General features: G+C 42.5%; 2 protein-coding genes across 3 annotated transcripts in view; one reads left to right on the forward strand and one right to left on the reverse strand.

Annotated features, from left to right (window-relative positions):
* The window catches only part of DOCK1 (dedicator of cytokinesis 1), a 278,458-nt gene that overhangs the window by 86,454 nt on the left and 164,507 nt on the right, over positions 1–27,497 (forward strand). For both annotated transcript variants that reach the window (XM_071446428.1, XM_071446429.1), the window contains exons 26-27: positions 1,345–1,472; positions 2,961–3,056. In XM_071446428.1, coding sequence (XP_071302529.1) covers positions 1,345–1,472; positions 2,961–3,056 — 224 coding nt within the window. The remainder of the gene's footprint in view (positions 1–1,344; positions 1,473–2,960; positions 3,057–27,497) is intronic.
* The window catches only part of INSYN2A (inhibitory synaptic factor 2A), a 41,773-nt gene continuing 21,715 nt past the window's right edge, over positions 7,440–27,497 (reverse strand). Inside the window, exons 3-4 of the mRNA XM_071446430.1 lie at positions 20,025–20,096; positions 7,440–10,230 (exon numbers count right to left, since the gene is read on the reverse strand). Coding sequence (XP_071302531.1) covers positions 10,047–10,230; positions 20,025–20,096 — 256 coding nt within the window. The 3' untranslated portion in view covers positions 7,440–10,046. The remainder of the gene's footprint in view (positions 10,231–20,024; positions 20,097–27,497) is intronic.

A 27,497-nucleotide genomic window follows, 5' to 3' on the forward strand; every position in this document is an offset into this window, starting at 1 on the left:
CCATGCAGAGTGCAGCAGCTCAGTGCTCTGCAAAACACAGTTCCTACCAAAGATGCACTGAAAATCTCATATTCATGTGGGGGATGTCAGCACAGCACTGGCTTGGTTGGAACATCCCAGAGTCATGGAGTGCTTTGGAAGGGATCCTGAAGTCATCCCATTCCACTGGCAGGGACACTTTCCACTGTCCCAATGGCTCCAGCCTGGCCTTGGGCACTGCCAGGGATGCAGGGGCAGCCCCAGCTGCTCTGGGCACCTCTGCCCACCCTGCCAGGGAACAATTCCCAATCTCCCATCCATCCCTGCCCTCTGGCACTGGGAGCCATTCCCTGTGTCCTGCACTCAATGTCCCTCCTGGCAGGAGCTGTGCAGAGCCACAAGGTCCCTCCTGAGCCTCCTTTGCTCCTGATTGAGCCCCCCCAGCTCCCTCAGCTGCTCCTCCTCACCCTTGGGATGGTTTTGTGGAGTTCCCAGCCCTTTTTGCTTCCCCCCATGTTCTCAGCAGCCCCAGGTGGGAGCTGAGGAGCCCTGACAGCCCCACCCAGGGGAACTGAGTGTTCTGTGCTGGTTGTATCATTGCAGACCAAGCACTGGGACAAATAATCAGTTTTTCCTTTCTTGGAAATGCAGCTTGACTGCCTCCCCCATTGATCAGAGCAGCTCCAGCCCTGCAGTGGAACTCAGAGTGACTCAGATATTAAACTGATCTTTGCCCTCTCCCTGCCAGTGGGGCTCAGCAGGGCTCTGGAACATTCTCAGCCCTCTAATTAGGGGCCTTTTAAGTTATTAAAGACTGATTCACCTCGCAGGCTCTGCAAAGACATGTTCTGTGCTTTCCTGGAGTGCTCAGCATGGCTTTGGGGTTCCTCCCCTGCATTAGGGGACAGCTCACATTACCCCTCTGCCCCGAGGGGTTTGCCTTCATCTGCTGTTTCCTTTCCTAGTCCAAAATTCAGGGAGCAACATATCCTGAAGTTTCCCAAATGCAGAGGCACAAGGCTGTGATCCCAGAGCATCTCTGGGGCAGATCTGCAGAGCCAAGCTGTTCACTGGGCTGACATTTATATGGATAATTAGTAATTAATTTTGACTTGGTGATTCCCTCCATGTAGCAGCAGTGAGTACTTGAGCAAGGAAGGGCATTTTTAATTTTTTTAATAGCAGCAGGTGGTCAAAGGTTGGAGCAGTTCAGAGGTAGAAGTTTTTAAGGTGAGGTGAGGTTTTGGTTGAGTAGCTGGTAGTTAATTTATTTTTCCCGATTTTTTTGTGTCTTATGTAAGCACTGAAGCACATCAGCCTGGAGGCCCTGAAAGCTGTGTTTGTAACCTCGTGTTTTGTGTGCAGACTGCAGGGAAATCTTGCTGCCAACAATGACAGACCAGCTCAAGTATCACTTGGAGAGACAAGAAGATTTGGAGGCTTGCTGCCAGTTGCTGAGTAACATCCTGGAAGTGCTCTACAAGAAAGACGTGGTGAGTGTGGGCTGCCTCTGTGATGAGTAACACTTCACAGAAATTATTTTACTAAAGTGAATTAAGCAGGTAACTCCTGAAGCTTTGGATTTTTATTTTTCTTTTTTATAACCTCCTCCTAACCAGCCTTTTCTAACTCTCAGTTCTCCAGTGATGAGGATGTGTTTGTTGTGTGGCGTCTCACACGTCACATCCAGCACAGCACTTGTTGTTTCTGAGGCACATCCAGTGCAGCTTTTCTGGTTAGATAGTGAAGAAATAAATGTCCTTAGGAGTTAAACCTTTCTCATTTACTGTGCCTGGCCTCTTCCAGGTGGAAAATGTTGTGTTTTGGTGCTTTTTCTTTTCTCCCGTGGGCATTTTGGGAAATGTGCATTTGAGTTGTATTGTTGCTGACACGGTTCCCAGACGTGCAGCATGTGTAATATCCCTTTTTTTTTTTTGCATAATAGTCTCTTTTTTGCTTTCTCTTGACCTCAGCAAACATACAAATATTGGTGCTTTGCCAGAGAGCTGCAGTGATTTGATGCTCTCCTGAAATTTGTGCTGTTGCTGCTGCCTGAACCTTCAGTGCTGTGTAGAATCATACACTAATTCAGCTGGAAAGGACCTCAGGGGTCAGCTACTCACATCCTCTCTGGCATCTTATTTAATTGGGGTTTTTTTTAGGTTTTGCTCTGATTTTGTTTGTGTTTGGAAGTAGCTCTGTGTGGCTGCTTCAGAGAGGGGGTTGTTCAGCAGGAGGGATTTGGTTCTGGCAGCCTGGCTGCTCCTGTCTCTCTTTGTCAGCTGCTTTTCTCTCTGTGGTAGGGGCTCACCTGCAGCTCCACCCTCTCCCAGGCTGATCCTGGCAGCAGGACCAGCTCCTGGGTGAATTTGTGCTGGTGGTGGATTGTCCTTCAAATATGCAAATCTATTTTTCATCCATAAAGTAGAAGATGGGAGCAAAGCTCATCTGTTTCTTTCTCCTTGTGGTGTTTTTGGCTTTGTTTTTTGCCCATCATTCTGTGTGAGATTTCTGGATTTGTCCTTAAAAGCTGCTTGGAATAAATATTTCATTTTAACTCTTTCAAAAGTAGTGGTAGATTGCTTCTAATATTGACTGAAATTGGCAATTCCTTAATGAAAGTTTTGCTTTGCTTTTTTCTTCATTTTAATTGAGCTGTTGCAGAACAGCCCTCCCTCCCCAGGTCTGGTAATGCCTGTGGGGGTTTGATGTTGGAAAAATGACTTGGGGGAAGAAAATTAATGGGAAACTGAATGTCATAAGCTTCATTTCCATTGACATTGTAACAGCACATTTTAATTTATCAGAAACATGTATTACCAAAATAACACTTTGTTGAACCCCTTCCCTCCTTGTGATCAGCAGCCAGTGATGTTTTACTTAATTTCCAGCAGACAGGTGGGTTGAAAGGCAGCACAAATGGTTCAGTTGTGCTGCTGTCTGCTGTTTGTAGCTCTCAGTGATTTATTCCTTGTCCTCAGGGCCCCACACAACGCCATGTGCAGATCATCATGGAGAACCTGCTGAGGACAGTGAACAGAACTGTGATTTCCATGGGACGGGACTCAGAGCTCATTGTAAGTAAACTCAAACACCTCTGTCACATCTCCCTGAACCTGCCTGTAATAGGATTGCAATCCCAGGTGACCCAAAGCAATCAAAACCTCCTCTCTCTGTGTGCTCAGGAAGCTGGAAAGCACTGCCTGGTAATTTTGCTGTGGTTGACACAGGGGAAGAGCAAAAAAAAAGAAAAAAAAAAGCTTGAAAAATCTCTGTGAGCAGGTGATTAGCCAGGATTGATATCTGTGTGCACCAAAATGATGTAGTATTGGTAATTAGCCAGCTGAGAAGTGTGGAAATGAGACTTGGCTGTTGTTACTGCTTTACAAGCATTTACTTGTCTTTTTGACTTAAATTGAGATAACCAAGGTGAGTGTTCAAATGACTGAAGAACAGAGCCCAAAATTATATTTAGAGGAAGGACTGATGCAAGCGACCCTGTTGACTTAACACTGTGATTTAAAAGCCTTACACCTGAATTTTTCCACTGTTAATTAATGAATATTGGACTAAATAATGAAAAAAACATGGGGCTTGTTGATATCTGAGATGGGGATAGATCTGTGTGTGTTTTTGGGGGTCTCTCTGTGTGTTTTTGGGGGTCTCTCTGTGTGTTTTTCTTTCTCTTGTATTCTTTTAGCTGCTGGCAGCTGATCTCTCCAGGGCAGTGGTTGAAGTGAGCCAGGTTTGTGCTGTGTCTGAGCACTTGTCCCTCAGTTCTGCATCAGTTTGGGTCAGTCTGGCTCCATGCACTGATTTCTTACCATGGGGTTAATTGTTAGTCAGATAGATGAGTTTATCAGCAACTTGGTTTTTTGGTCTCCTCTTTCCTTCCCAGTTTAAATTCTCCCTGTAAGGGCACACAGTGATATTTGACTTTTACACTCAGTGATTTTTGACACAGGGCTCTGTGTCCTCAGCACTTCTTCCTGACCTGCTGCTGCCCATTTCCTTGGCATTTGGGGGTGCTCATGTGGTAAATCTTCTGCAATTTCATTTTGTCTTTGGTGCATCATCCACTAGCTTAGTTTTGGACTCCTTCTTGTATCACGGGGGTTTTGCTGTAAGGAAGGGATAATGGATCTCCAGATCCATTGCTGGAGCAAGAAGTCACAGAATCCCAGGATGGTTTGGGTTGGAAGGAGCTTAAAGCTCATTTTATTCCACCCCTGCCATGAGCAGGGACAGTTCCCCTATCCCAGGCTGCTCCAAGTCCTGTCCAGCCTGGCTTTGGACACTTCAGGGATGGGAATCCACAACCTCTGTAGGGAACTGGTTCCAAGCTGAGCATTCCTGCAGAATATTCCAGTGCTGGGACACAGCAGTGCAAGGAAGTTGGTAGACTTGTGTGTTATTTTAACTTCCTCAGTTTCAGGCTGAATTGAGAGTTAATTATTGTTTTGATGAAGGTGGTGCAGGTGATATTTAAAAACGTTAATTATGCCTTTTGCAGTTAGCAGAGTAGATTTGAAAACCTGTTTGAACTCAGAGCAGTGATATTAAAGATCTGCATTGTGCTCCTGAGCACAGCCTCCATAATCAGTTAATGAACACTGAGATTTCAGGGTATTTTTAATGAGTACTTACTCCTACCTTACAATGCAGCCTTTGCTGAGGAGATTCCCCTGTTAAATAACCAGCACAACTCATTGTTGTGGTGTCAGCAAAGTAGGAGCAGTAAAATTAATAATAATAATAATAATAATATTAATTAGGAATCACAGCCTGACCTCTCTTACATTGGATTTGGGTTGAAATGATGCAGTGACTTTTCTTTTTTTAATTTTACCTGTAGTAGAGAATTAACCATACAGGATGACTGGAAGAAAGGAATTTGAAATATGTGACAGAGTTAAAGTAATGATAATTTCTTTAAAAGAAGTAAAATACAGGACATAACCAATTTTTTTATTCTATAAATATAACTTTGTTGGTGTCCTAAAGCTGGCATGTTTGCTCCCTGGAAAAATACTTAGTGACACCATCTCCATCCAAAACCTGATGTTGCATAATGCAGTTTATGAGCAGTGGAGCAATGTCAAGGATTTAAGTGCTCAAGTGAGAAGTTTTAATTACAGGATGAGCCTTTTCTGCAGCATTGAACTGGAAGGGTTCTCCAATAGTCCCCTTTGGCTTTTTTCCTCCTTAAATGTGAGTTCCTTGATAAAATCAAAAGCAAGTTTTGTCCTATACCTTCAAAAGAGAATTACCTTGAAATAAGAGACCAGTTGCAAGCAGAAGAGCCAGATATTAAGTAAAAGGAAGTATAAATTATAAGTTTAAAATCTGATTTGACAATAATTGTGTTAGCAAAAGAATTTTTAATCCTCGTTGGTCTGGACTATTTTTCCCTCTGTAAGTCTCGCTAGTGGTTTTTACTTGATCCATTTTCTGAGCAGAAGATTCTAATATTATTAATATTTATTTTATATAATGATTCTATTATTAGTACAGGATGCAGCCTGAGGTTGCTGAGCTGTGCTGCTGCTCCAAACTGCCTGGTTTAGGTTAATTTTGCTCCTGCCTTGAGCTGCTGCTGCTCCTGGCCCAGGGAGGAATCACCTGGAAAAAACCACAAAACCTTTCTTACTGAAGAACATGCTGCTTGAAGAAAAAGTAAATGGAGCAAAACCTCCTTGAGCCTTTGGAAGGGTGGTATTAAAGCTTCTCTTTCCTTTCCTGGTGGCTTTTGGACAGCGTTGGGTTCCACATGAGGCAGCATCTCAGCCTCCTCTGGTAAATCAGGGCAGAGCAGCCTCGGTGGCAGCTCCAGAATGATCCATGGCTGCTCCTTCTCCTCCTGTCAGCAGCTTGGGATGTGCCTCATTCCCAAAGGAAACCAAGCTGTGTAGTTTCTGAAGGGAAATCTCCTGGCTTAGAGTAAAATTGGGTTGGAATGAGATGGTCTCTAAGGTCCTTTCCATCCCAAACCATTCCATGCTCCTGTGGTGGTAACTTCCAAGAGTGTATCCATAAGGAGAGTGGCTCTGGAAAACACCTAAAGGTGTATGGGGAACAAAGTCAGTGACTCCTGACTCCTGTGAGCAGGGAAAATGGGTTATTTTGGGTATTGGGGTGTGTGAGTGGGAAGCACTGGACAGGACTTTGTGGTGTTGCTGATGAGTGGAATCTTCTCCACTTGGCTGCTTTCCCCTCTGTGCTCTGGGATGAGGATGAGGTGAAACCAGAACAGAAATGATGCAGGAGCCATCAGAAGGAGAAAAAGGGAATGTGTGGGATCTGTCTGAGGTTTCTGGAAGGAGGTTGAGAAGGGGAATCTCTGTGGGGTGACACACCTGACACAAGGAGAGTGGCGAGGGTTGCGTAGAGCAGAGTGGCACTGGTGGGGGAGCTCTGGATAATCAATCAATCAATCAATCACCATGGTGGATTGTCCATCTCTCAGCACTTCCAGGCTGCAGGCCTCTCCAGAAGGAAGTAAAATAGAGGTGCAAGCCTGAAATCAGAGTTATTGATGGTCACAGGAGGCTGCTGGGGCTGCAGGTTGTTATTCAGGAGTTGAATCTCTGGGTGTGAATTATCTTCCTGTGCCTTAAAATCTGCCCAGGTCAGGCTTCATGGATTCCAGAATCGGGGAGAAAACCTCATTTTCTTCACCAGACTTCTTCCATGTAAAAATACTTTGCTTTATTGAGTCACATGTTTTCTCCTCTTTCAAAATCATTTGAAATTGCATATTGCAAGCTAATTTCACTGAAACTGAAGTGGTGTTTGGATGGTGGCCATGATTTTATTCCATCACTAATACTGAGCTTTTTTTGTGTTGTCAAACCATCCCTGTTGCATTCCCTACCAACATTTATGGCAAGGAGCTGCACTCACCTAAACAAATGGACACATTTGTAGCACTCCAGTTATTTTAATGAACCACAGATGGCTTTTACAGAATATTAAAAATCTTCGTGCAGATCCCTTTCGTTCTCCCAGACAAATTGGTGTTGGTGCAGTTGGATTTTTAGTGGCAATCTGGTTCAATTCCAGCTCAATTCCAGCAGCAATATATATGTGGTAATACACAGGTCCTGGTGTAATCTAACTGCTGACTTGGTTGGGAAGTTCATGAAAATTTACTCTATTTGATTGGAAAAAGTGATTTAACCTTTAAAACATTGAGTGAAATCAAAGGTATGGACAGTGGTTTGGCATTTTAGGCAAGAAAAAGCAAACACTTTGTACCCGTGGTAGGATTTTCCAGTTTTAATCATTTTTTTTCACTTTATCCTGGTTTTTTAAAAGTATTTTTACATTTTATTTTTGTTTTTCATCTTTAAGAAACCAAGTGCTACTCACAGGAATAGTGTTTTCCTCCTAGTTCTAAACCAAAGAATGCAACTGTTGCTGTGTGGAAATTATAAGGACTCAGCAAAGAGCAAGGGATATAAAATCACTGCAGTATTTATTGGCTAAAAAGTATTTTGAAGCAGGACATGGGAGAAGTGCAGCTAGAAAATCAGTGTATGAAGTGCAGGGGTCTGCCAGTGAATCCAGCAAAGCCACACTGAAAATAAAATCGCATTTTCCTCATTAGAACCTCCAAGATCTTCTACATGAGGGTGAAAATAGCTCTGTCACATTGAACTTAAAAGCTCTAAAGAATTAGGTTTGTTTTTTTTCTCTTGGTGTCTATCTAACCTGAGCCTGAGTGATTCTAAAGGCAATACAATTATGATACATTTTACACACTTGCAAAAACATTTTATTACAAAGTACATCGGAGGGTACCAGAGAACACGAGATGTCAGTTGGAAGCAAGACTCTATGATAATGTCAGCTTTCCCCAGGTTTAAAAAAATGTAAAAAATTAAAAATTTGCAACTTGTTAAGAAAATAGCCTGGACATGTACAGAACACGCCGTGAGAACTTTCCCTTTGAGCTCTTTGTTTCTCCAGTTGGAGTTTCCTCCCTCTTCTCCCCTGATTCCAGGAGCTCTGGATCACTCAGGGTCCTTGCACACACAAAGCTACTGAGGGGTAGCACTGAGGATTTGGGAATTGATTGCCATGGAGAGATGCTTGGTTTAATTTCCTTAAAAAGCCCCAAACACTAGGCCTGTTAGCATGGAGGAGTGCATTAGGTATTAATGTTTTTTTTTTTTTTATAATGAATACTGCTGTATTTTCCTTTTTCTGCCCATTTTTGAGATTCCTTTCTGCTTTAAAAAAAAAGTATTTTTTTGTTTGGAAATATTTGGGTTTCTAAGCCATGTCGTGTGGGCTGTCTTGTAAACAGTTCTATATTTTAGTTAAAAACAATATAAAATACATGAAATATGGGGTTTTTTCCACATGAAACAATGGCACTTCCTTGTGTACAGGATCACCTTCCTAATCCTTCAACTCCCACCAGAGGATTTCAGGATTTGCTTCTGTGCAAGAACTTGTAGCCCTCTTGAAGGTTTACTGCAAATATTGAACTGGCCATAGGCAACTTCTGCATTTCCTTTCCCATTTTAATTTGCTTTTCTTGCTCTTTGAAGGGAAAAAAATTAGGTTATTTTCCTCCAGTTTCCTCTTAGGAGTAAATTGGATGCTGAGCTAGGAGGAGAAACAGTGTAAAAGAAAAACACTTCCTCAGATTTTTAGTCTGTGCAAATTAATGATCACAGTCCTTGCACCTAAAGGCTGAAGAATTTGTACCTTCCTGCTGCTACAGGGGATGTGATTTCAAACCCAGTTTGTCACATGACACTCAAATGATTGGAAATCCTTAGGGAAAATTCCCAAACCAAAACAAAATACAAGATTCCCGCTCCCTGGCCACTTCTAGCATGAGGAATTTTTCCACCAATGGTCATTTTAGATGCAAGTTTAATGGCAGCAGCAAATACTTAAAGGAAGAGTTGCAGTTTATAAGTCAGAGCAAAATTTTAAGTGCCATTTCAAAAAAACCAAACCAAATTAGGAAAAATCTGATTCACATCTCTCTCCTAAGTGTTTCAATCACTGAGTACAATTAATAGATTGAGATATAAATTATAATAAGCTGGGAAACCCATCTGAGCAGCTTAATAAATAAATAAATAAATAGCATTTCCAATTTCAGCTCCTTCCAAGCAGTGCTGCAGCCTGGACATCTCTTGGTGCCTTCTGCAGCAGTGGAGAGGTTTTTCCAAAGACTGTTAGAAAAAAATACTAACCCATGGCAAAGGCCAACAATCTGGATTGGGATGGGTCTGTTTTGGGGTTGGGTTTTGTTCCTGTGTGGTTGAGACCTTTCCAAGGTGACACTGAGGGCTTGTCCATGGCCTGGACCCTGTGAGCTGGAGGTGCTTAAAGGCTGGGCCTGATTTTTGGGAGGTTTCTGGCTGCTCCCCTGCTGGGGCTGAGCAGCAGAGTGGTTCTTCTGGTGGTGAGGACACAGCTAAACCAGAGATGAGGTTGAAATGTGAGAGCTTGGTTGGAGTCTACATCGCATGAAGGCAGAGAATACACCACAGTCACATCTCGGAGATCAGCGCGGCCGTGGGCCGCGGGAAAAATTGTGCTTTGTCCAGGAATTCTGTGCTGAAAACTGCACTCCCCGATCAACATGGAGCTGTAAAACTCAACACCACTGCAAACATAAGGCTTGCTCTTGATTTTCCCCCTCGCTGCTGTCCAAGGACAACAACCCAGACCCCCAAAAGGCCTCCACCATTCCTGGGGGAGCAGGATGCCGGCCTACGCTTTAGCGGGTCGGAGCGCCACGCTCTCGGATCTGAGGAGGGGAGGGAAACAGTTTTACTTCCCATCTTTGTCCAAGTTTCCACTCAGGTTTTACATCCCACATTGGCAAACTGCAAGTAGAAGTGGGCAGGGGGTTCCCAAGCCCGTGCTGCTGGGCAGAGTCCGTCGCTACAAAGGCCTTTTTGGTACGCGCGGTGAGAACTGGATGCTGCCCCTGGCCAGGACGCTGCTCCTTCCACCAGGATCCCATCAGAGATGGTGGATACAACTCCAAGTATTTGTCAAAGAAGGCCTTGAACTCCACACGTCATGGACTTGGGTTAAAGGAACCAGAGTTTCCATCTTCCATGCTTTTTTGATTCAGTTTTGGATTTTTGCTTGGGAGTAGAGGAGTAGCTCTCCTGAGAATAAGGCAAAGGTGCAACCTGAGTTTCCTCAATAGGATGAAGTTTTCTCAAAACTGGCTGTAGTTTATCTTCTTGCTGTTTAAAATCCAATTCCACGCTAGAAATGGGAAGAGAAAAGCACTCATTAATTATGATGATAAAAAAAATTAATTAACCCAGTGTCTAAGTGCTTAATTTATGGAAGTCAATAAATACTTCTTGCATGAAAATGGAAAGGGGAAGTTCAAAAAGGGACATGTTACAGAAGAAAAACAGGAATGGGATTGTTCAACTTTTCCCTGCAGTTAAGGAGAGTCTTGAGGATTATGGTGGAGGTGCTGAGAAGTGACTGAACACTAGAAATAGAACTTTTTTTTTGGTGGAGAAATGATTTTTGAGGGCTTCCAGGCTCAATTCTCCTTTCTGGGAACTCAGGGTGGCAGCCTGGCACCTGCATCCTTGTTCTTTGGGGAAAGCTGAGAGGATGGCCAAAAGCAAGGAGGCTGTCCCAGAAATTCTTTACCTCAGCTGTTCCTTGCCACTTTTACCATGAGAAAGATTAATTCCATCAAGTTCCTGTTGTATTTATAGACTCATATACATGTGTGGAATAAATAGATCAATTAAAAAGCAGTTCTCCTTTATAGTGCATCCTTGCCTTCAGAAAACAGACTGAAGCTGTAAAATCCCTGTCCTGAATTCCAGACAGTGTCGGCTACAAAATCCTTCCAGCAATTAAGAACCACAATTGAGATGAAATTCCAGCCCTTACTTGAGCTTTGTTCTGCAGAGCATTTTGAGACTACCTTATAAACCAAAGGAACAACAGCATAAAATGGAGCAGAAATCCTGTCTGATGGTGGGAACTGAATTTTGGCCCCTCAGAACTACCCAGAACATGGTGGTTTTGGTTGGGTTTGTGCAGCAGCCTCTGGCCACGCCCTGCACTGAGGCTGTTCCTGTCTTGTGTCGAATATTTGGGGCTGGAAGGGACCTTTGAAGGATGCCTGTTGCACTGGGGCCTCTAGATTACAGAGGATGAATTTAAAAGGGTGAAATTTTGGGAATTTAGACACTTGGGTTAATTTATTTCTTCCCTGTCCCCCTCCACTGCTGAGCTGTCTTGGGCTTTGCACTGGCTGCTTTTATTGTTACCTAAATATGAAGTTATCACTCCTGAGCTTGAGTTCACTTTTAATTAGGATTAAATATGTTTTCTGAGGTATTTCTGCCATTGCTTGTTTGGAGTGAACTGCTGGAGAAGTGAGATCTGCTTCCCCAGATCTCATCCATAAAGAGATTACTTTAAACTTCAGTTTAAGCCCTGTCTGATTTAAGGAGAGCAGGGACATGGCACAGAACACCTGCAGCCATTTCCAGGGAATTCTCCAACAGAATCTTTAGGGTTGGAAAAGACCTCCAAGATTTCCAGGGAGAAATTTGGGTGGACTTCACCTTCCACAGGCTTTGTAAACTGAGCACAGAATGTCATCAAATACCATCTGCTGATTCAGGTGGGGTTTATTTTCCTCTTAGGAATCAAAGATGCTGAGAGATGGATAAGGAGAATTTTGTGCTTTGGTTTTTTTTTTTAAGAGCTGGTAATTTGGACTGCAAGGACTCTGGTGGAGTCCCAGACAGGGGTGCTGGAAAAGTGTGAGGTCTTTTTAACATTTGGCTGTTTCTAATTTGGTGTTTGGTTTGAGTGTAAATCCATTTTTAGTAAAAGTTTTGGCATTTAAGTGATTTGGATAAACTTTTCAATAGAAGAGAAGAGAAATAATTAGGTAAGAATTCAAATAGAGTATTTTACCTATTGCTGTGGTTTTAATGAATAAAAAGCCATTCTAAATCAAAGATAATTGTAAAAACAATGTTATCTTCACTGCTAACATGTTCTCTGTGCTGTGTGGCTGGCAGAAAATACTTGGTTAGAGAAGTTCAGCATGAATTTAGTAGTGAGATGTGGATATCAGCTCATTGGGAATGTCCCAGCACAGGAATTCTGTTAGTGAGAGAAAATCTTGGAGTGAGGGAGATGCTCCTCTAAGAGCTCCCTAAAATCTCATTTAAAGTGCACTATTTAGCATGTGTTGTATCTGTTTTTGTTGTTTTTTTGGTTTTTTTCAGTATCAAGTATTTTTAGGGAAAAAATAAAAAGGCCTTTCAGCTCTGGCATTGCCAGAGTTCATTTTTACTCCTTTCAGACATTATTCTTGCAGGGAGGCTCTTAAGAGCTGCTGAAAATTGCCGTAAAAAAAAGAAATTGTTATAAAACCCCCTTGCTGAAGAGAGTAATTTTTTATATAATCAATTTCTTTTAAAGATAGACCTCAAGAGGAAAAAAAAAAGCATCTTAGTTCTGGTCCATCTGACAAGCCCCCATGTTATGGCTGCTGCTGCACAGATCAGCTTTCAGCTCCTCACATCCAAGGGAAATATTTTGCTTCTGAAGGGTATAAAGAGGCTGAAGGAAAAACATTTGTGTTATTTCAGCATTTAGAACTGTACATTTTGCAGAATAATTGATTGGGGTCTTTCAGCATCAATTTATCCAGCATTGGAGGTGTTTTAATGGAATTGCTCCATCAGGCAAATTATTTGATTGCAAACTTAGGCTTTAATTTTTGTGCTGCAGAAATAAGACAAAGACCTGTTTTTATTAAAAACAAATTCACATATCTATGTTATCTACAGCTGACTTTATTTTTACTCTTTAATTTTGTATTAATCATGTGGAATACTACTAATCATGATCAATGACACATTCCCAGAAAGGTTTGGGTTGGAAAGGACCTTCAGGATCATCCAGTTCCAACCTTCCACTATCCAAGGTTGCTCCAAACCCTGTCCAACCTTGCCTTGGCCACTTCCAGGGATTAAATTCAGCAAATATTCCATATTTGTAGGACTTCTTGATATTTTTGTTATTGAGCTGTGTTCCTGAGCTTGATTGTGTCACCTGTCACAGCTCTGCCAATCCTGTTTTGCTCAGTGCTATTTCTGTCCCCTCAGCATCTCCAGGTGTCCTCTCTCCAAATGACCTTTTCCTGAAATATCCTCCTGCCATGTGCCTCTTTTCACTTTCAGACTTGCATTTTGTCCCTTAAGCCAGCCCATAATAACTCCATTAATTTAATTATCCAGGACTCTCCTGTTCTCCTGGCATGACACACGGAGATGGGAATTATTTGCTTCAGAAGCATTTTTTCTTTAATAATAGAATCATAGTTTTCAATGGAGTGACAATTCTGAACAAGCCCTACAGAAACAAGAGATGAATTTTAAATATTATTTAATAGCACAAACCTTGGCCTGGCACACCTGGTCAGGACATCCTAAAGCTTCACTTCCCTCCATGTTGTTAAATCTTGTTAAATTTGGAGCACTGACTCAGAGTTTTTCCATCTTTAATGCCTATCCCAAATTCTTCCTCCAAACAGAGGGGCTGTTTTTATCAACAACTACAAGCAGTAAAATTCTGTTTGTGATAAATATTTCTGTGTTTTCTCCCCAGAATCACTATAGACTTACAAGGTCTGCAACCAAAACTTCCCATTTTGGGGCAGTTGCCTGTGCATCAGTGCTGTCTTTCCGAGGAAAACTGAGCCAAATAAAATCAACTAGCAGCCCTTGGATGATTTTATTTTGGCACCACCCTCACAGGGAAGGATTTTTTCCCAATCTCCCATCCATCCCTGCCCTCTGGCAGTGGGAGCCATTCCCTGTGTCCTGTCCCTCCATCCCTTGCCCCAAGTCTTTCTCCTGGAGCCCCTTTAGGGAGGTGAATTTTCTGCTTTTGGCTTTCTGTATTTGACAGTATATATTAATGAGTTTACTTTTGCATGCAGGCAGCAGAGAACCTTTTCTAATTTAGTTGAGCTGTATGAGGGATTGAGAGCAGAATTTGAGGAGTGAGAACCATTGGGATTAAACATATGGACTGTGGGAGGGTTTGGAGCAACAAGCTCTGAGATATGGATGGGTTTTCTCATTCTCTAGCACAGTCACACGTTGTTGTCATGGATCATTTTCAGGTTTTAGCTGCTCATGATCTGTTGCTTGCTGGAGAATTGCTGAATCAGAGGAATCTGGGTTCAGGATGGAGCTGCTGAGGGATTTCAGAGAATCATGGGATCACAGAATGGGTTGAAGGGACCTTAAAGCTCATCCCATTCCAACCCCTTGGGCAGGGATCCCTCCCACTGTCCCAGGTGCTCCCAGCCCCAGTGTCCAGCCTGGCCTTGGGCACTGCCAGGGATGCAGGGGCAGCCCCAGCTGCTCTGGGCCCCTGTGCCAGGGCTGCCCACCCTGCAGGGAACAATTCCATCCCAAAATCCCATCCATCCCTGCCCTCTGGCAGTGGGAGCCATTCCCTGTGTCCTGTCCCTTCAGACTCTTGTAGGCTGTCTCCATCTCTATTGTAGCTCCTTGAGACACTGGAAGGGACACTGAGCTCACCCCAAAGCTTCTGATCCAGGCTGAGCAATCCCAATTCTCCCAACCTTTCCTCACAGCAGAGCTGCTCCATCCCTCTGGTCATCCTGGAGCTGCTCTGGGCTCATCCCAGCAGCTCCAGCTCCTTCCTCCTCTTGTCCCTGGAGCCTGCCCAGGCTCTGGGTGGCTTTTTCCTCTTTCTGCCTCCAGGGAAATCCTTTTCCCTTCCCCTCCAGCTGAGCCCCTCAGGTGACACCTGGAGTTCCCTTCTCATCCTCCAGGCTCTCAGAGCAGCTGGACCATGGGGAGGTGAAGCAGGAATTACAGAATTCCACCCTGTGGGTCCAATTAATTGGATGAGACAGCATTATTGCTTCACATCCTGGAAAGACAGGACCTAGAGAAGCACTAATCACTTCAAAATGAGCTTAATGCACTTCCCAGCAATCTCTGCTAAATCTCCTATTTCAGCCCAAAAATCAGCCCAGCCTGGGATCCAAAGCACTGCCAGCATTCAGGAGCCTTTGAGATCCATTTTTCATCTTACAGTCCAGAGATAAGATGAGAAAATGTAAATTAATTAATGTGGGTAGGAAATAAAAAGGTGATGAAAATTGCTATTCTCAGCATTGAACCACCTGATTTTCTTACACTGCTGCTATCCTAGGGATTGATGCCTTATGCTCACTTTTTTATTGCCACATTTGTTAATTTGAATAATTAATATTTAAGTATCTAACCTTTAAAAGTGAATTTCTTCCGTGTGGGCTCTGTGCTGCCTGATTAACTTTTATCCCCATATTTTAACCTGTTTGACCTCTTGTACTGAATTCCATTTTATAGATTCTAAATAATATATTTTCTGCTGGATAGTGAGAGTCCACCTTATATTAATATAAAGTAAAAACACAGCAGCATAAATCAATAAAGGAGTAAAAAGTAGCCAAATTAATGGCTGAGACAGCTTTGAGTGATTTTTTTTCCCCACAGAACTACAGAAGTGTACTGTGGATTTGTTTTCCTTCCAAGTCAGAAATTGGGATTTCAGCTCCCAGAAGTTTCCTTCCAGCAGCTGAAATTTCCTTGTCAAAGCTGTTGGAAGCTCCTGACCTTCCTGCCCAAAGGGAAGTCCAGCAGGAATCCCACAAGATCCTCCTTCCCAGAAACAATTGCTGCTAAAACCCTGAGAATAATGCACCAGATATTCCAGAGGAACCCCATTTTCTCCTGCAGATTCCTGCTCTTATATTTTAATTATAATATAATTAATTTCATGTGGGATGGGAAATGAAACAGGAGCAGGAAGGGCAGGTCCAGGAAAAGATAATTACACAATAAAAGAGGCTGGGAAGTTCTCACTCCACCTGGGTTTGGGTTTTTCAGAATTGCTGCAGTTTGTGCATTTCAATGCGATTCCTTCTTAACAGCAAGATTTTACTGCACTGTAAAAATTGCATATTTACTGCCACATACAGAATTTTTATTTCAATACTTCATTGTTTAAATTGGCTTTGTCCTGGCAATACCCCCAATTAAATTTCTTTTCTGTCTTCAAAAGTGTCCGTGGGGCATCAACATCAGACAGAAATTTGTGTTGTGTTGGTAGCAGATGATTTTGGAAGTGTTCTGTGACCTCATGATTATTGAAACTGCTGGATAAAATGATTAAGTGATTGGGTTTTTTACAATTTGATCACATTTTTGGCTTCTGTTTTAAATTCTGCCTGAACATGGCTACAGAGATTATTTTTTACTGACAGTTTTAAGGCTGTGGCTGCTCTGGTGCAGTGAGAGAAGTTGAGTGATTCCTGGCTCTGGAGTTCCAGGTTTCTGAACATATTGCAGAAATAAGTAGAATTTTGAGGAAACTGGAATATCCAAATGGGAATGTGTTTCTTTTCCTCCTGATTTTCAAAGCTAATTTGTCTTTTTGATACTGTTTAATATTTGATCAGTTCCCTATTTATTTAAAAAATGAGAAAATAATCTGATTTTCCTTTTTTTAGTACTAAGAAATATTTATTCTTCTCAATATAAGGACAAAATAATATAAAATAGATTTTTTAATACTGAAAAAAAAAATTAAATTTAATATGCAAAATAACTGAATTCCCAAAAGGCTCTTCTTAGAATTTATTCCTGCCAGTATTGATATTTTGGATGTAAAAACTCTTTAAAGCACAGCAGGGTTTTTTTGTTGCCTTCTCCACTGTCTCTGGTTTTTGTGCTTCATTATATCAATACTCTGAAATTCATCTTGAGGGGAAGAATTTAATTGCATGAATTTCTGCCTCCTCACCTGTGCTCTGCCTGACACCACAGGATGCACTTGGGTAACTTAATAATTCCTTTAAGGTGCTCTTTGAAAATAAAGATTTGAAACAGCTGTAAATATTTTTTTTTCGTGCTACAATGTTCAAAATTGAATCAAAACCCAAAAACCCACACAGTCAATTAAAGGCAAAGTGATGAATTTCTCTTTAAATATTGATTTATCCCATAATGGCATTATTTATATATTAATACCCTTATGGAATAAAATAAATTTTTATTTATATATATGTATGTATGTATATATGTATATATATATATCAATCATTATTATAATATCATATTTATTTACTATTATAGTAACATAATATTATTATTATAATTGTATAGAATATAATTAATTTTATATATTAATTATATATAGAATATATATTATATATATATGGAAGTATATATATTATATATTCATATGGGATAAATTAATCATATATTTATTTATTTATATATATATATTTAATTGGGAAAAAGAGCTCAAGACTAAGAGCCTCCTGCTGTGACAGGTCCAGTGCCTTCCAAGAACCCAGGGATTTCTGGCACCTTGAGCAGTGTTAATTCCTGTTCCTAAAAGCTGTTTTGCCCTAAAGAGAACTCAGGTCACTCCCTGCAGCATTTTCCATGCAAACCTTTGGCAAAGGAGCATCTGGATTTAATTAATCCCAGCCTGACTCAGGAGCTGCTGCCCTTTTCCAAGAGGTGTTCAGAAGTTCCTGTAGGACATCCCAGGGCTGCATTTATCAGTGAATTCCTGGTTTATCCCTTCTGGCTTATCCTGTCTCCATAATCCCCTTTGCTACTGCCTCCCCTGCTTTGCTGTGCCTCTGCTCTCTGATTTCTTGCCTGCAGCAGGAATTCTCCTGAACTGGCACAAAGCTGAGCTGCTTTTTGCTCAAAAATCCCCTGCAAGCAGGGCTTGAGGGAAATATCCAAAGGGATCCAGCTGGGAATGGGCATCAGGACCTGCCCAAAGGGATCCCAGGTGGGAATGGGCAGCAGGACCTGTCCAAAGCATTCCAGGTGGGAATGGGCAGCAGGACCTGTCCAAAGGGATCCCAGCTGGGAATGGGCAGCAGGACCTGCTCAAAGGGATCCAGCTGGGAATGGGCAGCAGGATCTGCCCAAAGGGATCCCAGCTGGGAATGGGCAGCAGGACCTGCCCAAAGGGATCCAGCTGGGAATGGGCAGCAGGATCTGCCCAAAGGGATCCCAGCTGGGAATGGGCAGCAGGACCTGCCCAAAGGGATTCCAGGTGGGAATGGGCAGCAGGACCTGCCCAAAGGGATTCCAGGTGGGAATGGGCAGCAGGACCTGCCCAAAGGGATCCCAGCTGGGAATGGGCAGCAGGATCTGCCAAAGGGATCCCAGGTGGGAATGGGCATCAGGATCTGCCCAAAGGGATTCCAGGTGGGAATGGGCAGCAGGACCCAAAGGTCAAAGGGATCCCAGGTGGGAAATGGGCAGCAGGATCTGCCCAAAGGGATCCCAGCTAGGAATGGGCAGCAGGATCTGCCCAAAGGGATTCCAGGTGGGAATGGGCAGCAGGATCTGCCCAAAGGGATTCCAGGTGGGAATGGGCAGCAGGACCCAAAGGTCAAAGGGATCCCAGGTGGGAAATGGGCAGCAGGATCTGCCCAAAGGGATCCCAGCTGGGAATGGGCATCAGGATCTGCCAAAGGGATCCCAGCTGGGAATGGGCAGCAGGAGCTGCCCAAAGGGGTTCCAGGTGGGAATGAGCAGCAGGACCTGCCTTCTCTCAGTAGGAAAACTCTCCTAACTTGCTTTTCCAGGTTTTATTCCCATTGAATGTAAGAATGGAAGCTGGAAGTTTCCTTAACTTTAAATCCACTGAGTAGAAATGAAGATTTGCAAAAATGTCTTAATTGGGTTTTTTCCTAGCTAATGGAACAAGGAGCAATCCCTGCTGGAGTTGTGCTGTGCTGTGCCTCCAGGCTGCTCTGGGGCAGGAATTGCACAGGAAAAGGGAGGCACAGGAGGCTTTGGGTGTTCCTGTGCTTCTGAACTTGGCTGCAGAGGAGGAACAAGACATGAATTGGTTTCTGCCCCTGCACAGAGCCCTGTTGTGGTCGGTTGTAAAGTGGAGCTGAAGGTTTCCATCCTTTTCTCCTTTTTTTCTGTGCAGTGAAGAGAAAATTCATAAATAAATAGCTCCAGCTGTTCTGCCTAAAGCTGGCTGAGCAGAGAATTAAGGAGTGAGGGGGGAAGTCCTACACTGGTGCCTTCATTTGAGTTTCTGTCTCCACTGGAATTGGCATCTTGTGCATTTTCATTTGTGCTGCACTGCCTGATCTGCTGAAACCCTGAGCCATGTTTGCTTTCACCTCCCCTGCTAACAGCCAGGTGGATTTTTTGGGACTCCAGAGAAGGAGGACAATGAAGCTGTCAGGGTGAAACATTGTCAGCCTCATGATGGCTTTGCCTCATGCCCAGTGCCTGTTATTCCTTCACTGGATGTGCCAAAAAACCCCAAACTGGGTGGGAATGTCACTTTATAAAATCAGAAATTTAAATGGTTTGTGTTGGGATGGATTTTAAAGCTCATCTCATTCCAACCCCTGGGCAGGGTTGGAATGAGATTTCACTATCCCAGCCTGCTCCAGCCTGGCCTTGGGCACTGCCAGGGATCCAGGGGCAGCCCCAGCCTCTCTGGGAATTCCATCCCAGCTCTTCCCACCCTCCCAGGGAACAATTCCTTCCCAAAATCCCATCTCTCCCTGATTTTACTCTAAAGCTGTAGATGGGATCTGTATCTGGTTCTCTTTGCTTTACAAACCCTCTCTCCAAGTGACTTCCCAAGTCCAGTTGTTATTGCCATAAAAATAAATCAGAGGTAGGTACAGAAGTTTATGAAAGTAAAATTGAAGTTGACTTGCAGGTCAGAAAATGAGAAATACCTCCAGCAATTTAAAAACAAAGCTCACACCTTGTGGCACCTCCCATCCCACAGCTCTGTGCCCACAATAATCTCTTTGTGATTTACCCTTCCACAGGTGCTGAATTTTATGACTTTAGCAGAGTTAAAAGTAGTTTTGTTGATTGGAACATCAAGGCCAGTTGCTGAGCCTGCATTAGTGACTGGATCTTTGCTTTTTCCCAGGGAAAAATGGGAATATTGGTATTTTAACCCACCTGTAGATAATACATGCACTGTTCCTGCACGTGTCACAATTGGCCGTGTCCTGGCCGGTCCGATAGGAAAGCCTGCAAAGACAAGAACGTGGCATCAGTAAAAAAGTTACTCATTTTAACAAGTTTTGGCCTTCCATGACCATTTTCATAATAATCAGATTTTCAGGATTATTTTTCACCTTGAATATTGAATATAAAAATCCAAACGTTAGGAAAACAGCACCAAAAATTCAGTTTAAATTAAGAAATTACTTCTTTGGGGTGGATTAATATTTTCTCCACTTTCACTCTGCCCAAACTCTGAGCATTAAGCAATAAACCAAAACACAAAATCCATTCTATCAGGAGGGGAGTGTACAGACTAAAATAATGCAAAATAAGATCTGTTTAGGAATTTTGTGACTCTCAGGGAGGTCTGAAGATTTGTTGTAGGGATGTTTATGTGTTAAAAGGAAGAAAATGCCTTTGAAATGACATTTCCTGTGCTCCCTTAGCCTGCAGCTGTGCTTTGTCACACTCTGGTTTGAAGTCTCTTGCAGCAATGACTTCTTATTTACCTGTGCTTGTCTCTGCCTTGGTCACTTCTAATTAAAAAGGGGTTTTTAAGGTATGCAGGTACTATTTAATACATAGAAATTTCATGAAAATAAATATATTTCATTAAAATAGAACAGTTGCCTATGAACATGAATGTTCTGGCATGCAGATGAGTTTAAAATGAAAATTGTTAGTTCAATATTTGTGCATTGGTACTTGGATTTTTCTTTGTAAAATCACAAATTTAGACTCTTTTGAAGTTAATTTCAGTTTGTTACATACAAACAAGTGCTGGCAGCATTTCTTCAAAGTTGTTTTTAGAAGAAGTGGGGAAATAATTTGTCCAGGGAACTTTGGAGATGTGGAAAATAGCCCCAAGTCAGGATTCCTTCAGGGAATGAGGCTCTGCCTCAAGCCCAGGCAGTTCAGCTGATTGACCTCCAATTATTCAGGGCTGCTTTGCTTTAACCAGGGGCATCTCTGCCCCTTCCCTGCCCTTGCAGGGACAGAGCTCCTCTGCTGCCCTGACAATGAGCAAAAATGAAAAATCCAGCATTTGAAGGAAAAAAAAAAAAAAAAAGGGTTAATTTTTACTGAGCACATATCCAGCCTATGTAATATCAAGTGTTAATGGGAAATTCTGCACCAACTGTTTGGTGTGCCTGTGCCCAGGATGGAAAATCAGCATTTCTGAGGTGCTGCAGGCTGTTTGTGTAGCTCAGAGAATGATCAGCTGGGCCTGTGTCACTTTTCTTTATGGTTTTAAGGATTAACAGTGGCTGGGGTGGTGGCACCAGCCACAGGCTCTGGGTCTGTGGGTGCAGCTCCTGGCACTGTGGTGGCACCAACAGAAGTTCATGAGAGAGTGAATTCTGCTTTTTTTAAGACTTTTTTTTTCCTTCTAAAAGCCAAATGCAATGTGGAGTTCTTGCTGTTCTCGATGGTGGTTGTTACTTGGCCTCAAAATTGCTTTTTAATCAGAGGAATATGCTCAGATTACCAACACTGCTGATTTTTAACATCACACAAAAGCCACATCATGGAACCATGGAATGGTTTGGGTGGGATTTTAAATTCAATCCATGGCAGGGACACCTCCCACTGTCCCAGGTGCTCCCAGCCCCAGTGTCCAACCTGGCCTTGGGCACTGCCAGGGATCCAGGGCAGCCCCAGCTGCTCTGGGAATTCCATCCCAGCCCCTCCCCACCCTCCCAGGGAGGAATTCCTTCCCAATATCCCACCCAACCCTGTTATCATTTTCCCAACCTGGAAAATGAAATTTGAGATAAATTTAGGGTAGGAGGTAATATAAAAGTGGATTTTTATTGAAGGCTTTCAGGGACAGTTATGGAAAGATGCCTACAAAAGTGTACCCTCCCAGTGGTGAGTACATTTTTTATAAGTTTTAAGAAATGAACATAATTGATGAATGTGCTAATTAGGAGGACAGGAGGTGGTGCAATTTTCTCTGGGTTAGGTCCCTTTTCTGGAGTTAGGCACTAAGCTGTACTTTGTCCATGAAATTTATCTTGAGGAGTTGTTCTCAGCCTTGGTAATCAGGGAGAACCAACCTAGGGTAGGGGTCTTGTGTTTCTCAGGGTTTGGAGTTCTGGAATTTGTGCTGGTTTTTGTCTAGGGAAAAGTCACGGAAAGTTATTGGGATTAATATGTTACAGAGCTCCAAGTATATATGCAGAGAATACAGAGGACATATAAAAGGAAAAAAGGCAAAAACCAGAAGGACATCAAATTCACTCTCCTTCAGGTGTGCAGAGGAATTCACACAAAGCAAAATGTCCATTTGCTGTGCTCCTCCTTATGGGTAAACCTCCATTCCTGGTTTTTATTTGCTCTTATCCTCTCTGTGAGAAGCAATTCCTGATTTTCATTTCCCCTCTTCAGATCTTTCAGAAGCTGACATTCAAATTGTCCCTAATATGAACCTGAGACTTGTAAAACGTTTTTTTTTTCCAAGCTATTGATCAGTTCCTAAAAGCTTTAACTAAAGATACAACGTTTAAAATCTAGAGATGAGTTGGGGAAGGCCTTTATTTACTGAGGACATAAAGAAGAGTCAATAGCTGCTTTCAGAGGGATGTGGCTTTGCTCTTTATAGGTAAAGCCATAAACACCCTGTGCTGGTGCCAGCTTGGTTTGGTTTTTTTAAGTTGTTTTCCAGTTGGAACATTTTCATTCGTCTTTGTAGCCCTGCAATCAGCTGGAACTGGATGATCTTTAAGGTTTTCCCAACCCAAACCATTCTATGATTTGATGGTCTTTAAATGCAGAATAATTCTAGATTTCCACATGTTTAAAAGCATATTTGCTGGTGTAAGGCTGACTTGTTAAGCTGATGAAAATGAATACTTACATCCTTGGATGTAATTATTTAAAAATGAGATGATTTTTGGATGATGAGTTTGAAATCCTGATCTCTCAACTGCCACATTCAGCTGTGCTTGGTTTTAGCATCTTTGCCATTCTCAGTCTTCACTGGTTATAGTGATATATTCGTTTTCTAGTTGGATTTAATTCTTGATTAAATTTTCTTAAAGCAGTTTTTCCTTAATGAGTATTTTTAGTTTTCAGGGATGATTTTTGCATATTTTCTATTATTTCCTTCTTTGAGTGATCCTGTTAGAATTCCCTGAAAGCCCCAAGAACACTCCATGGTGTCCCAGTGTTTGCTTTCCATCTGTCACTTTCAGAGCTCTTTAGCCAGGACTGAATTATATGAGTGTTACAACAGTGTAAATTCAATTATTTCTATAAAAATTAAACTCCTCATGAAAGAATTTTGTTGCTGATACCTCAGGGCTTTGGACTTGCACTTGCTTGTTTTCACATAATTATCTACACAAACACTTGCATGGAATTTGTCTCCTTCACTCCAGCAAGGGTTTCACTACTGGCACAGCATTGCCATGCAGGTTTTAGGCAGTGAGGTTGATTTTCAGTGCAGACTTCCTGAAAAACAGAGTTTCCATCAGTTTTGGAATGATTTGAGAGCAGAGTCTGGGTACCAGGAGAAGGAGAGCAGAGTTCTGGGTGATGATGCTTTCCTTGTGCCATGCAGTGTTTGAGTAAGCTGCTTTTTTTCCTTCCTCCTAAAAACAATGTGGAAAGTATTCCCATGTAGGAGAGAGACCAAAACCTTGTCCTTCGTTACTAAACCAGTTGTTATTTTTGGTAAAAATCAATTCTTTAAATGTCAAGTCTTTCACAAGGCAAAGTTTCCTACAGAAAATCTGTCACCTTTTTGTAGAAATGGAAGTTGGCTTTGGCCTGGTGGGGCTCTCAGGGGTTATTCCTGGATTTTCAGCCTGTTTTGGATGTGATTGTTCTGATGTCCACTGAGGAGGAGACACTGCTCCAGAGCTTCACCCTTTTAACCTTAAATCCTCTATTTTCTGTTTGCATCTGGACGTGCAGAGCTTGGGCAGGCCCTGGAATGCCAGAACCCCAGACTGGTTTGGGTTGGAAGGGACCTTCAATCCCACAAAATTCCATGGGCAGGGACACCTCCCTCTACCCCAGGGTCCTCCAAGCCCTGTCCAACCTGGCCTCAAAGGTCCTGGAGCAAGGATGGATGTAGGTGAGCTCAGTTTCTCTGTCTGCATCTCTCCTTGGAAAGGAGATCTCATCTCCAGTTTTTCACACATTTTTCCATATTATTTTCAGGAGACTTTCATTTCCTGTCAGGTTAATATTTTTTTTTAGCATTCTGGGTACAACCTGAGCTTAACCTCAATTAACACTCCCAAGTATTAAAATATCATAATGAAGAGCAACCATTTTGCTGACATGGGCTGGCAGGAACTAAGAATAGGCTGCAATTTTCAGAGCAGCCTAAGGGGATTACACTCTCTAAATCCCTGTGAAACACACAATTTGTCAATTTGTGCACCTGCTGGAGGCTTTTTTTAAAAAATACCAACTTCAACATCAAAATCTTTGCATTTGTCTATCTTTTTTGCTTGTATAAATTAGAGAGACCCTCTTGAGCTGGGAGAGGGAAGCTTTAGATCTATGTATGCTGATTTTTTCTAAAATGGGCATCTATTCAAAACAAAGAAAAAACTCCTAGAGATGATTTAGAAGGATTGATCTATTGGATCTGGAGTCCCCTAATGGCAGGATTTTCCAGAAGTGGCTGTGATGGGTACAGAGCAGCATGATCTTGATGTTCCTCACACTTTTGATGGATTATTACCAGCAAGGAAGATGAACAGACTTCAAGAATTTTTTTTTTGGTTGATGTTTGTTATTTAAATATAGTGAAACAAATGATCTTAGGCAGGCAGTGGGCCTTTGAAGTGTGTTTGATGTGAAGTTCTGGCCTTGCTCAGAGGAAGTGCAGGCCCTGCTTCTCCTCAAGTCCTTGTATTAATTGGAGTTGTTTTATTATTTCCTAGAGCTGCTGAGAGAACTCATTACACAGCTGGTTAAACCTTCTGATCCCAGAATCCCAGAGTGGTTTGGCTTGGAAAGGAGCTTAAAACCCACCCCTGGGGACCCTTCCACCCCCTGCCATGGGAACACCTTCCACAGACCAGGTTGATTTAAGCCCCATCCCACCTGGCCTAACATTGCCCATCTTTACAGGAAAATGCTTTAAAAATCAACAGTTGGACGGAGAACTTCTCAAAATCTTTGTTTCCTACTTTAAAGTATTACAGAACTGATAATTTCAGTAACTGTGCTTCAAGAGAAAATTGGAATTATTGCTACAAACATGATCTGCCTTTTGGCAAAATAAAATGACTCCACTTTGTCACGAGAGCTTTAGTTGTCCTTATGACTTGAGCAAGTCATTTTTCAGCCATGTAAAATGCAGAAAAATCTCTTGTATATCTTCTGCATCTTATTTTAGGTTAAAATAAATCCTGCTTAGCCCTAGAGGTTTATTCTGCCCTAGGAAAGCTTTACCACTTTAGTTCAATGGGAAACTCATACAAATGTATTTGTATATCAGCAAAATCAGGTTTTTAGTGGATGAAAATCTCCAGTTCCTTTAAGAACTTCAGATTCTGCTCCCAAACCAGGTCTAGGCAGGTCTAAACCACCTTGGGCCAGCCTTTGGCTCCTGTAAGGGTGTTTTGAAAAATCACTTTCAAAGTAGAAAAATTGTTTTAACCTTTTTGCTGCTGTGTTTTCCTGAAGTTGATAATTACCAATTAGCAGTTTGCATTTAGAGAGGGTAAAAATCAGCATGGATGTTGTGCTTTGAGGAATTACCTTGAGGCTCTTCTGGATGCAAACATGGATTTGCTCCATGTGTTTCAGGGTCTGGTGTGCTTGGGTTATTTTTGGTTTCCCTCCTAACTATTTTTTTATTTTCCATGGTTTTGTTGAGTCTGTTTTTCCTCTTTCCCTCTGTTTTGTTTTCCCACTCAGAGATCAGACAGGTCTAAGTGATCCCAGCTTTGTGCTGCTGGCTGGTTTCCTAACTAAGGATTAACTAAACCTTACTGAAAACAGTTTTCCTCTCTCCAAAGCTCGTCCCATTCCACCCCCAGCCCTGGACAGGGACAATTTCCACAATCCCAGGCTGCTCCAAGCCCCATCCACCCTGACATTCCCATACTGAACACTCTTCTCTCTCTTCTTATTTCAAGGTTGATATTTCTGATCTGGCTTCTGAAAAAAATCCTTTGCCACGTAGAGAAAGTCAGTGGTGAGATTTTTCAGGCTCTCTCCAAGACAGTGGTTTGTCTTTTGCTGCATCCTGACAGTTGGAAGCAGATGACTAATTTGCTTTTTGAGGTATTTGCACTGTGGGCGTACGGCACGACTCCCACGACAGCAATTCAAGAGCTTTCACCCTGTAAATACATTTTCTATTATACTCAGGTTAGTCAGGGAGTGTTGGGTTTGTTTTTTTTAATAACTATATATTTTAATAGGACTGTTGTTTGGTTTTTTTTTTAATAAAAAATACAGTGAGGACAAAGAGAATTAAAATGTATTTCAAGTGAAATCACAAAATCTTACAGGAATTAGGTGTGTGCAAGGTCAAACATCTCTCCTGAATATTTGTGCCTTTGTTGTCTCATCAGAAAAACCAGGAGGATAATTAAAATGTCAGCTCCTGGTGTTAATAGCCATTCAGGGAGTTTGCTCTGGTGGAGCAGCAGCTGCACTGCTGGTGGGTAATTTTTGGGCCAGGCACTTCCCAGGTTATCTGGAGCACATTCCAGTAGTGAGGCTGAGATGAGCTCTGTCCCTTCATCCCAAATCTCTCCCTGTTGTGGTTTCCCCCCGAGGGAGGATTCAGGACTGAATCTGGGCTTTTTACCTGGATCTGGGGTCGTTGCCTGGAGCCTCCTGAGCCAGCAGCTCATCATCAGATCTGCTGCACCCACCCATCCTTTCCTGCAGCCTCAAGTGTTCCTCTTCCCACTTCCCACTGCTCTTCCACACCCAAATCCATGGGATTTTATATTTAATTTTGTGTGTGTGACTTTTGGGAGCAGCTGAGGTGATGTGTTAGATGGTGGAAATCCTTGTGCCCTCACAGCTCCTGCTGCTCCCACCCTGAGCTGAGGAGCTCCTGCTGCTGAAACACAACCCCTGGGATTCTGCTTGGCTTGGACTTCTGAACTGAGGCTGCTCCCAGGAATCGTTTCTATAAAGGAGGGAAGATGGGAGAAGTCAAAATCTGTGCTATTATTTCATCATTTTGCTGTGATTGAGATTTCAGTGCAAGCTCAAATACCCTTTGTGCATTATATCTCTAAGCCTACATTGGCTTCAAATAATAACTGCATCAGCCAGGCTTGTTTAAAATTCCAAACGTTGTGCAGCAGCATAGAATTAAAAGAGGGAGGAGAATTGCTGGCCACTGCTCCTGGTGTTTGTGAGGAGCCAGTGCTTGGTGTTCCAGGAAGGCCTGGACGTGGCACTCGGGGCTCTGGGCTGGTGACAAGGTGGGGA

The sequence above is a fragment of the Agelaius tricolor genome, unplaced genomic scaffold (genome assembly GCF_023055355.1).
Source record: "Agelaius tricolor isolate 1412-34295 unplaced genomic scaffold, bAgeTri1.0.p SCAF_22, whole genome shotgun sequence".
Classification (NCBI taxonomy): Eukaryota; Metazoa; Chordata; class Aves; order Passeriformes; family Icteridae; genus Agelaius; species Agelaius tricolor.